Source organism: Bombus affinis, chromosome 16 (genome assembly GCF_024516045.1).
Source record: "Bombus affinis isolate iyBomAffi1 chromosome 16, iyBomAffi1.2, whole genome shotgun sequence".
Classification (NCBI taxonomy): Eukaryota; Metazoa; Arthropoda; class Insecta; order Hymenoptera; family Apidae; genus Bombus; species Bombus affinis.
This window is the reverse complement of record NC_066359.1, coordinates 4,599,127-4,610,820: the sequence shown is the minus strand read 5'-3', so window position 1 is coordinate 4,610,820 and position 11,694 is coordinate 4,599,127. Positions and strand designations below refer to the sequence as shown.

General features: G+C 37.8%; 1 protein-coding gene across 2 annotated transcripts; it reads left to right on the top strand.

The window, feature by feature from the left end:
- Positions 1 to 491: 491 nt before the first annotated feature.
- Positions 492 to 10,896, top strand: LOC126925680 (protein AF-10-like). 2 transcript variants are annotated; one of them, XM_050741486.1, is made up of 13 exons: positions 492 to 989; positions 1,084 to 1,163; positions 1,228 to 1,392; positions 1,466 to 1,663; positions 1,748 to 2,413; positions 2,495 to 2,826; positions 3,642 to 4,115; positions 4,191 to 4,374; positions 4,460 to 4,673; positions 4,915 to 5,067; positions 5,141 to 5,405; positions 5,483 to 5,611; positions 5,751 to 10,896. In XM_050741486.1, the coding sequence occupies exons 1-13, from the start codon at positions 881 to 883 to the stop codon at positions 5,899 to 5,901; spliced, it is 3,120 nt and encodes a 1,039-aa protein (XP_050597443.1). In that variant the 5' UTR covers positions 492 to 880; the 3' UTR covers positions 5,902 to 10,896. The 2 variants fall into 2 exon arrangements, with proteins under 2 accessions (XP_050597443.1, XP_050597442.1); XM_050741485.1 differs by having other exon boundaries at positions 4,460 to 4,679.
- Positions 10,897 to 11,694: the final 798 nt, after the last annotated feature.

Sequence of the window (11,694 nt, the reverse complement as noted above, 5' to 3'; positions counted from 1 at the left end):
ATTCTTTAAAATTCTGACAAAGAAATATTAATAGCATCAATTTGAAAGCATGTAAGAATCTATAGGTAAATAAAAAAAGAAATAATTTAATCTTTATAAATCGAAAATTTTGAATTCATATTTCAATGGAAAAGGAAGAAGGAAATTTTATAAATAGCGAATAATAGTAAATTGAATTTATATATTTTTATATTCTTATGGATATAACTAAAGGAGGTGTATTTAAATAGAAATTTGTTCCATTTACCAAATATGATAAACACTGTAGTTGTATATTTTATATATATTTACATATTACATGTATTGTGTACATTTTTACAGCTTCAAACTTCCCATAAATACGTAAAAATCCAGTCTGATAACTGTTATGAAAGAAACATGGACGGAAAGAAACTACTATAAAGAAAGTAAACGTCGGCCGATTTTTGAACACGCTCTAACATTTTCGCGGTAGAGCGCGCGGATGCGCGTGCGCACGCAAGGCGCAACAACAAAATAAGATGGTCGACCAGCGAAACAAATAGAGCGCCGTTGTAAATAACAAACCGTTTGAGCACGTTTCGAGACGGTATTTCTTTAAAGAACAGCCGGTGCACGGTACTTTGAAAGCGCCTCGGTCTCGGTGCTTCGTGTTCCCACGGTGTGGAATCGTGCGGGCAACGGGCAACGTGGGGTCGCGCATTCCAAGCCACGATTCACCGTTGAATGCGTCACGCGTGTCCACAAGCATCGAACAGAATAGTCAAAGAAGAAACGAGTTGAGAATCACACGTTGCCAGGATGCAATTGCGAAAGCGAGGTTACCTCGCGTTACATCTCCGCTTACGGCTCGCCTAGCTCCTCATGCTAGTCTCGTCTTCCGAATTGCTTGGAACACAGCATGAAGGAGATGCTTGGAGGGTGCTGCGTGTGTTCTGATGAGAGGGGTTGGACTGAAAATCCACTGGTGTATTGTGATGGCCAAGGTTGTACGGTTGCTGTACACCAAGGTTTGTTTGTTACGTTGATTCTTCTTCTGCGTAGAATCGTATGCCTAGAATTGAGGGTATAGCATTGTAATGTTACATCCTAATGTTATTATAGCTTGTTATGGTATCGTTACGGTACCTACGGGACCATGGTACTGCAGGAAGTGTGAGTCGCAGGAACGTAGTGCCCGTGTAGTAAGTTTCATAATTATTGCCCTGAAAAGTACATTGTTTACTTGGGTGTCAAATTGTTTTGCAGCGCTGCGAATTATGTCCAAGCAGAGATGGTGCTCTTAAGAGAACCGATCAAGCTGGATGGGCACATGTGGTTTGTGCACTTTATATACCTGAAGTTAGGTTTGGTAACGTGACAACAATGGAACCAATTATTTTGCAATTGATACCATCTGAAAGATTCAGTAAGGTAAAGACATCCCAAATTAAGATAGACTTATTAATGATTATTTAATATAAAGTATGTAATGTGATTGTTACAGTCATGTTACATTTGTGAAGAACAAGGAAGGGGTAGTAGAGCAAATGTGGGAGCCTGTATGCAGTGCAACAAGACTGGCTGCAGGCAGCAATTTCATGTTACTTGTGCTCAGGCTCTTGGCTTGCTCTGTGAAGAAGCTGGCAATTATCTAGATAATGTTAAATACTGTGGATATTGTCAACATCATTACTCGAAATTGGTGTGTGTCATACTGTTTAAAACCAAAATCTCGACGAAATCGAATCGATCGATTCCAGTAACAATTTGATCGTTTCACTTACAGAAAAAAGGTGGTAATGTAAAAACAATACCACCTTATAAGCCAATACCCGCTGATAATGGTTCGTCAGACTCGTCTCCTGAAAAGGAAGCGGAGACTCCGATAAAATCTTCGTCAAGTGGTAAACGAAAGAGTTCAAGTTCCAAATCAGCTACAAATTCTAAAAACAAATCGAATACTAGTCCAAGTCTAGAAATAAATGGCGTTGCTGACGACAAAAGCAGTAGCGGCCGTAATACACCCAAAGACAACACCACAAATTCCAGTAAATTCACCACTTCCAACTTCGTAGAGACGATCGTCACCCAATCGGAGAGTGTGTTCGGACATGACGGCACCGCATCCACCACAGCCGCGGTGGCCGCCGCTACCATTAAATCCGGATCGAACTCGAGCTCCGGTCACAAAAATAGTGGACAAACGAAATCGAATTCCTCGTCATCGAACAAAACTTCGAGCCACAGTAAAAAGAGAAAGACAGGGGCGCGAACGCCGACGGTAATAGGGAATGAAAATTCAAATCAATCAGTCAGTTCCGAAGCCAGCGGTTCGGTTGTGGTTGCTGTGAGTTCAGTTGTACAGCAAGCTGTATCGTGCAATAACGTGCAGACAACCATAACGGAAGCGACAAGTTTGAGTACGAACACTGAACCGGAAAAGTCGAAAAAAGTAAATAAGAATTCGTACGATAATTTTCATTACAAACTTTGTGTTTCGATATATTTCATATTTTGAAATTTTTTTGTTAAGTTAAAGGTGGAGAGCCCCATTCAGACATCATCAAGTACTCCAATCACCACTGAAGTGACCACCACACCTGTGATAATGGCAGTAACGCAATCCCAATCATCGGTTGTTACTCAATCACCGACAACCACATCAAATAGTATAGTAGTATCTGTCCCACTGACCGCGACTTCGTTGTCCAATACGGTACAGAGTGTGGTGACAAGTGCTCCAACGTTATACCAACAATTGCAACAGAGTATCATAACTACCGCAGCTACTACGGAACCGAGGACGAGTGCTATGTCGAATTCTGAAAGATTTATATCTGAAGAAGTACCTATTAAGAGGTCCCGGTAAGTTTACATTTAAATTTTGATACTGGTATTTTTTCCTATGTAAAATGTCCATTTATTAATAACGTTAATAATTATTATTATCATTTGAAACCTTTTAACTAATATTAATATTATATAATATAATTATATTTGTAACATACTTGTATGTACTTGTAATATAAAAAGAAAAGTTAAAATTAAGAAAAATCGTGAGTGTTGCGGGTAATTTGAAATGCGCGCCAAAACAGGAGGTATCAAAATGGCTGACTAGCTGGATAAACAAGCCTCTTTGTTTTTAACCTCTTCTTGCGTTTCATAAAAAACATTCAGGTAGAAAAAATCTTGTTACATATGGATTTATGGTACTGTGAAAAATATCGTTTCATCAAGGATGCGACTGCGTTATGTAAAATCTCCGGAAAACATCGTGGCGATTGGAAGGTGTTCGCGACGACGAGTTACGAGTTGTACGAATGCAAAAATGAATTCAAGAGAATTTTTTATTTTGCTTTTGTGTGATGTAAATCGTAATCGGATTCTGACAGAAATTGTTGTGAACGACTGTGATTTTATTGACGTCCTCTGATTCGTCTGTAGCTTTAAGGATACTTTGAGGTTATGTTTGTTTTTTCTACCTCAAGGGGCCTCAAGGGCAACGAACGAAGGAAAGGAGTAACGTGATGTAAATGGCAGCGCGGAACGGTCCGTTTGTTTTGAATTTTATATAACAAATCAATTTTCCAGAACTTTTCGAGTATTCTTAGTTTCAAGGCCGCACAAAAATATAGTTATTCAATACTACTGAATAAATATTCATTTCATTGCTTTCTCAGTTCTCAATCGTCAGATAAGCAAGAAAAGCCGCGAAAACCGAAACGTGGATCATCGAATAGTCAACCAGCACTGCCACAAGTACAGCCTCAGACGCAGCAACAGCAGTCTCAGCCAGTTTCTTCCGTGGTAACATCAGTATCTAGCAGTGCAGTGGTAACAACGTCTAAACGAGGAGGAAGAAGTAATCATCAAACTCCTCCACCTGCTGTAACTGTGGCACCCGTACCATCAATTATTCAAGGACCAACATTGAGCGGTGGTCATTTTAGTAACATTAGTTCTGGATCTGTAAATAACATGGGACCTACTGTCAAAGAATCCCCACCCAGCAGTCCTGGCTCTGAGAGTATGAGCAGTAGTGGACCTGGAAGGAAGAAACGGAAAAACATCAGTGCTGCTTCTATAACGCCAACGCCTTCTGCATCCAGTACTCCGACTCTTACAAACCCAAAAGAAGAAAAGGATATAAAATTGTAAGAAATAAAGATGATTGCTATAATAAAATGTTTTATATTACTGTACATATGCCAATTTGTAATATCTATTAGATTCCAGAATGGAGTTAGTGCACCACATATGCTAGGAAATCAGTTGAACCCAACTTCCACAATGGCACAAAAAATGTCTGATACTCTTACCCAGGAACTTGAAGCACATTCTATTTTTACGGAAGCTAGTAATCCTACAACGAATTTAGTTGGCCCACAGCTACATAGTCGAGTGATTGCATCTGTAGGTATCTTCGAAATAAAATAAAATAAGGAGAAAATTTCTATTTTGAGATTTTGTGTCCTTATCTTAATATATTATTTTACAGATACGATCCAATCAAACAGGTGCACAGCCTACATCATTTTCTTCGGTTTTTAATGCCACTAACAATACCAACAGCAACGCCAACACTAACGCTAATACAACCAGCACCGGTTCTTTGGGCAGTGGAGCAATACCCCAAACGCTTGACCAACTGTTAGAGAGACAATGGGAGCAAGGAAGCCAGTTTCTGATGGAGCAAGCCCAACACTTTGACAGTGAGTGTACGGCAAGAAAAAATATGCTTTCAATCGCATGGGTTTGGTAAAATTGGGGATTTTTAACTAAAAGGAAATGCATGAACCATCTTTTTACTGTATATTTTTTTGCAATGATGAATTTGTATACCAAAAATATTTAACCAAAATGCAAAATATGTTGCTTCCTAGCTCGTTTGATCTACTAACACTTAAATGGATTAAATAAAACGTTTCTTGAAACCTGGAATTCTTTCCACAGTCGCTTCATTACTTTCGTGTCTTCACCAATTGAGAGCAGAGAACCTTAGGTTAGAGGAACATGTAAATAGTCTTCTGCAAAGGAGAGATCATTTATTGGCTGTGAACGCTAGACTCGCAATCCCTCTGACGTCCCAGCCTAGTGCTCACCCAGGTAATTTATTCGAATTTTTCCTTATCTAATATTTGGAATAATCATTTGAAAATTTAATCGTCTTAAATTATAGTGAATAACATACACCCAACAGTCAACCCATCGCACCCTAATGTTCCACATCCCGAAGTCCCACCAGGAGCTGCGGCCCCTGTTCCGAGGGTGAGCAGGGAAACACGAGTGAACAACACGTACATGCCACACTCGAGCTCCAGTAATCATTCTACGACGCTAGAAAATGGCCTGCCTCCGGATCCGTCACCTCCAGCTGCAGCTTCACTTCCACAGTATCAACACAGGACGTCATTAGTCGCACCCCAACCAAGTCCAACGATCAGGTAACATATTTGTCCTGTATTCAGTATCACGTGTACTGATACTGCAGAATTTATTTTTTCCTAATTAATGTGAACAGACACAGTCCGGCCGGAAACGCGTACCACCAAGGACAGCCTAGTAATATAGTCTCCCCTGCGCCGACTAGTAATCCTGGTGTGGTCAGGAATTCGTCCGTTACACCAGATCCTTTACGCGGGGTACCAAGGTAAAACTCGACACTTTTATTTTCTTTGGCTTGCAATATTTTAGTTAAAATGTGGCATTGGAAGCCGCATTACTGAGTATAATTTCGTATAGCTAAACGTATTTCCGTGGAAAGTAGGTGGAGTTTTGATATGTTTCAGGTCAGTGCCACAGTCGTCGAGCAATTACATACCTTCAATGTACCAACCCACGATGTCCAGTTTGGCAAGTAATCAAGTAGGTAATGTTCATAATCTTCATTCACATGGACCTTCTCCACCCAGCCATGGACCACCTGGAAAACCCAGCTGAAGATAGATGGAAAATAAGGAAGAATATGCTGCGTCTGATAGCAGGCGTGATGATGTGTCATCGCCGACCGAAACGTGCTACCATCCTTAAAACACGAACACAGGGAAGTCGTTTGTCCTTCTCGTGCTTCTTTGCTGATTAGTTCGATCTCTGACTGGTCTCTGCTCGATAAAGTGTGATCAATTCGATAGATTAATATATACTAACTAAGGAAAGTTTCTACACAGCGGGAAGAAAATATTTGCATTTATCGATACTTGTAATTCGCGATTTTATTGCGTGCGAATACACGCGTTATGTATGTTTCTATCATTTCTTGGCGAATTTTCGAGAGCAGTCTTGTCAGTTCAAACGTTATGTTAGCTTCACATACAAACGCGATAACAGAGGCCTTGCAAATTCGAACAAAGAGCAATCTAGAAGTAGAGACACGTTTTTTCTTTTTGTTTTTTCCTTTGATTGCACGTCATCGAGCACGTCTGAGACAATCTTTACATCATCTTCATCATTCATCATTGTCATCGATATCGTATGATGAAACAGTAAATCCGCAGATGTACAAATTTTAGACTATAAGTTAATCTATCGCGACGAATAGCAATAATAATACGATGTAGGTGTACATTTTATATAAAAAAGGGAAAAAAAAAGGAAAATTGCGTATGAGTCTAGTGGTACGGCAAAGTCACCCATCTTTTCTACGAAGACATCTCATTTTCGCCATCTTACAAACGAAAATTCGTTTCTCGGGTTCTCTTTAGCGCACCACTGTTGACGCTTCGCAAAGATGACTACATCTTTAACATTAAATTTGTAAATGTCTCGCAATTGATCCGTCTCACGGCTGGAACCGATGTAAATTCTAATCTTATACATGTAAAATTATATACTTAGATATATGTAACTCGAGCACTGCCTTCCATCAATGAAAATGGCCGTGAAACGGATCGAATAGTTATAATTCTTTATAGTATGATGGTTTTTAATGGTTTCTTCAGATCGGATGATCGAACTACGACCATTAAACGGAAATTGAGGAAACGGTTAAAGTTATTTCTAGACAGAATGTTGCACACGCGCTTCGTTTTCGCATAGAGTTCATTTGTGATTGTTTTTTGTTGTACCTTGTCTTTCTCAATGGCAGCATACAGTTTACTTCGACTAGACTATCAAGAATATTGACCTTTGTCGACCTTTGTCGATAGGAGACGCATAATCAAAAAAAAAAAAAAAAAAAAAAAAATCATTGTTAAATAATTGAACTATGAAAAATTTCATGAAAAGATATTTGCTCAGTATAAGAGCTGCATTTGTATGAATGATATTCGATTCGTTGAGAATAAGGAAATGATTATAATGGGGAGACTAATTTTCTGTCTCTCGGTTCACCAAAATAAAAAATTAATAAGTGAATTGATAAAATAGTAGCATTGCTAGTAATGAAACAATCTGTCTTTCCGTTTGAAAAGAATATCTGTTTCAATGTTAATATAGATTCATGAATTTCTTTTTCGTTCTTAATTAATGCCTAGCTAGTAAGGATTTGTATACTAATGTTTTTTGTTCTGTCATAGGAAATGAGATTTTGTAGCGTAAAACGTTACCATGTTGTGTTCTTGATCGGAAAGTATTATTTTTGCGGAAAGACGATTCTCGATAAGGAAAGATAGACGAGTGATTTTAAAGGGAACCGAGAGGAACCTTTAGGCTTAAATTGTACGATAAACGCGTTGATAATACGATTTAGTGATAGATCATGAGGACACCAAGCGTTCAGAATAGCACGCAATCACTCAGGGAAAATCGATTTAAAATAAAATTCTGTCGAGTTTTCTTCGTGTACCTCGATTGTATGCAGCATAGAACACTATATCACTGAAGATTTTTATGCATTCATGCAATTCAAATTTATAGATACAAAAATATATAAAATATTTATATTAGATTAAACAAACTTTTGCCTAAGTTCCAATTTTTTAATTATACCTATTCATAAAAATATAAATTTGCACTAACATTCACAGTCTAGTTATCATACATTTTCGAACCTAAACAAGCCTGTTATACTACATTCTTCGTTGCCTCATAGTACTTAAATACCAAAAATACTAAAAAATTAAATTAATTATAATTTCTCAAGCTTCTTAGAAATTTCTTCTTATGTATAAATAAATTAATATTTGGATTTTTTAACATGTACGATATGGATATGGTGTTCTCTGTTGTAAATGGAAAAAGGAGTATTAATGACTGATGACTTAGTCAAAAGTTCTAAAGGGTTTCCAAAACGTCGGGTGATCGTCAAAGACAACAATGCGTTTATACCGATGAAGAGTATTTTATGCGTTTATTATATTTCAATGTAGTATCGCTGTATGTTTAAGATAATATACGGTACGATAGAAGGGCGAGAGTGAGGGAGAGAAAGCGAGAGAGAGGCGAGAACAAAGCGTGTATTAAGTGTGGTGTTGAAACAGAGAGCAGTTAACGATAATATTTTTACACACAGCAGACCGTGCCAAATTTTTGCAATCGAATCATTGAACTCCCTCTAAACTCGAGCAACGTATTAGAAAACAAAGTTGTTCGAGATTTTGGGACTGGAATCGCCTTGATGAAACCTTTCCTCGATCGAAGATGATAAAAAGAAACAAACGTAAATTGAACATAACGTCGCTCCCTAATTTCGACATTTCCATGCTCTCGTTTAATTTTGTGTTCACTTTTCAATTATTCGTGTACAAATAAATTATTGTGTTCCTAAATCCAATGTGGATCGACTGTCGGAGATTTTTGTCGCTTGAAAATTTTACTTTAATTTGACCAAAGTCTTCTTTAATTCTGGGCCGCAATTGGATTTATACAGAATAGACAAGAAAAAAGGAAATTGTTTTTGCGCTCAGAGTCACTGAAACCTTTTGGACGAACATTGTACGTTTTGATAAAGATGTTTCTCCGATAAATTTTGTATAAACCCAATGTGGCTCTGTCCATTAGGATTTTCTATTCGCTTGTAGTTTAATTGTAACTTAAATGTTTGGTACGTATATACTTATGTGCGCAAGAGTTGATGCGTTTAGGCTAATATCATTAGATTCGTTGATATTAAGAACTTATTACGCTCACGATGATGTTCTCGAACAAATTAATTGTTCCAAAAGACGAATCAGCGAGAAACAAATGAGCAAAAATCTATTTATTCGAACGATAAATTGGAGGCTGCTCGAGTACAGTGGAAATGGAATACACAAGATCCATTGGTCCCGCGTACGAGACTTTTGTTTGCCAAGAAACTGGCGTTAGGAAACATTCAGGCATTTGTAAATCATGAAACCACAATGTCCAGGCGGCAGCAATGCTTTGATTGGCCGAAATATTGGCACAGATCGTATCCGTAGCATTTTGATACTCGTGATCTCTTCGCTAAGAGTCACTGTTGGACAGTTAAAAAAGAATTAAAAAAGAAAAAAAAAAAAAATAAGTGTGCAAGTGAACCAATCTTGGCGCCGTTTGTGAAGCGTGTTTTCATTTTTCTACGAGAGTTAGCTGATATCCCTCCCAATCTCTGGACGAGCGAACAGAAACAAGCAACTCATATTGTAACATAATTCTACTTGAAGAGAAAGAGAAAAGAAACTGGAAAATGGAAAGGAGACAAACACTTATCTGTCTCGATGCACTTGTTGGTTTTCCCAAGAAACGCGCCAGTTAAATATAAAACGTACTGTGTGCTAGATATTGTAAAAAGGTCAAGTGTCGAACACGGCCACGTTCTTGGGACAGCTGGCAATTTGTAGAAAGCGGTAGCTTTATGTAAAAAGATAAAAAAGAAAGGGTGTAATCACGAGGACACTTCAAAGGCTGCCGCGTCCTCCGGTAGTCTTTTGTATATTTTCAAGTGAGAAACAAACATGAGCAGCTAAAAATCCGGGGCTGCTCCGTGGCTAGCTACCTTTAAACTGTCCTCTACTACGTACGTTTATTATTGTACCCGTGTAAGGATATAAAGGAAGGAGCATACCGATCGAAATGCCATATGTGTTTCCACACAGGGGAAAAAAAACTGAATTTTCTAACGTGAGAAAAGGCTGATTGTTTTTTTAACGCGTTTAGTGTAACGATTCATCGAAATCTTGTCCATTTCCTAGGGGCATCCTGAGTTTAACACTGTCAATGCTCTATTTCGATTACTTTGTTTTATGCGCTGCTTAATCAACGAATTCTATTTTTAGCTTTTAATTTATTAGAACTTTTATCTTTATATGTTCTTTGGTTCCAGATCTATGATTTTCAGTACTAAAGGAATCGTTGTTTTATTGTTATTATTATTATTAAAACTCTCAGAATGTGTTAGAAGTATCTTGAAAGAAACGTTTGAAATAAATGTAAGTATTCGGATGTTCAATTATATCTAATAAATTCTCAATAATCTGTATGTGAAAGCTATGTATATGTTTTTTTAAGTTTGTCATTTTAAATTGGACAAAGTATGGTAATACTGCGAAGAGCACCTGTGTCGAACAGTGAGAAGAGCCACTGGCTTAAATTCAGGAGATCCAGCGCCAACGAGACTAGGCTCTCTGCCTCGAATTGGACGCCTAGAAAGTTTCACTTTTATATGTACATCTGCTAAGATTTTACACTGTCGAATCTAGAGGATTGAAGGCCTTGCTCAGGCGCAAGGGATGGACGAGAGCTCACAAAAGGAGTTAACCCGACTAAAGACGACGCTTCTGACAACAATGCTGTATTATCATACGCTCAAATCTCTCTCTCTCTCTCTCTCTCTCTCTCTCTCTCTATTTTTCGTTCATCGATTAAGAAAGTTAAAACTGGAAGTTTTGTTTGTCATTGATGCACACGATTCATTTAGAAGCGTCGTCACGGAGTCGCGTGGATCGGTTCCGAATCCAGGGATGTAAATCACTGTGCGATACGATTTTGTAATGTAACTGTGCATACGGAAGCATGTAATAAAAGAAGAGTAAACGACGACAGCATCGTTTTACTGGATCGACGCATCTCCTCTGTTTCCAGATCCTTCCGTTCCTTCTGTATGGATCCTTTAACAGGAGTCTAATTATTTGGAGAAGCTACCTTCTGAGAGCTACAGCTGCTCCGTTCAGTTTCAAATATTAGTATTTCTTCATTTACCATTCAAAATAATACTAGTAAAAATATAAATTAACAAAGAACAGACGATTAGAATTATTTTCAGATACAAAAATATATATTAGATTTTATTTATTTGTTTGAGTAAATATATTTTTTCTGAGGAGTACCTACTTGTGAACTAATATACTTTGAAATATACTTTTTAGTTGGTTTGAAGCGGTTGTCGAAGAGAATTTTGAATGTAAGATGGAAAGTTTGTTGATTTCTTCTGAAACAAAGAAGAAAGGCGTATATTTACTCGTCTATGAAGGCATGGATGGCTATCTCCAGACAAATCCCTGACGTTTGCCTCAGTGCTGGACAACGATCGTGGGAAGGCTCACCTGCGACCTCGTCTCCGACGAATCAATATTATACGAGACTGTACGAATACGTTATGTTTCATGGATAAAGCTGAAAGACTCTCTTACCAGAAACAACCAATTGATCCTCTTAATATATTCAACATAAATTAAATAAATCAATGAAAATGAATAATTTCCATGTTAATGTTAAAGTTAACTTGAGATAATTTGTACGATGGGTAAAAATTCACCCAAGAGAAATATATATCATATTAAAGTCTGACAAAATAATTATAATTGTAGCAGAGGTGAAAATTCACCAATGGGCCCGTTA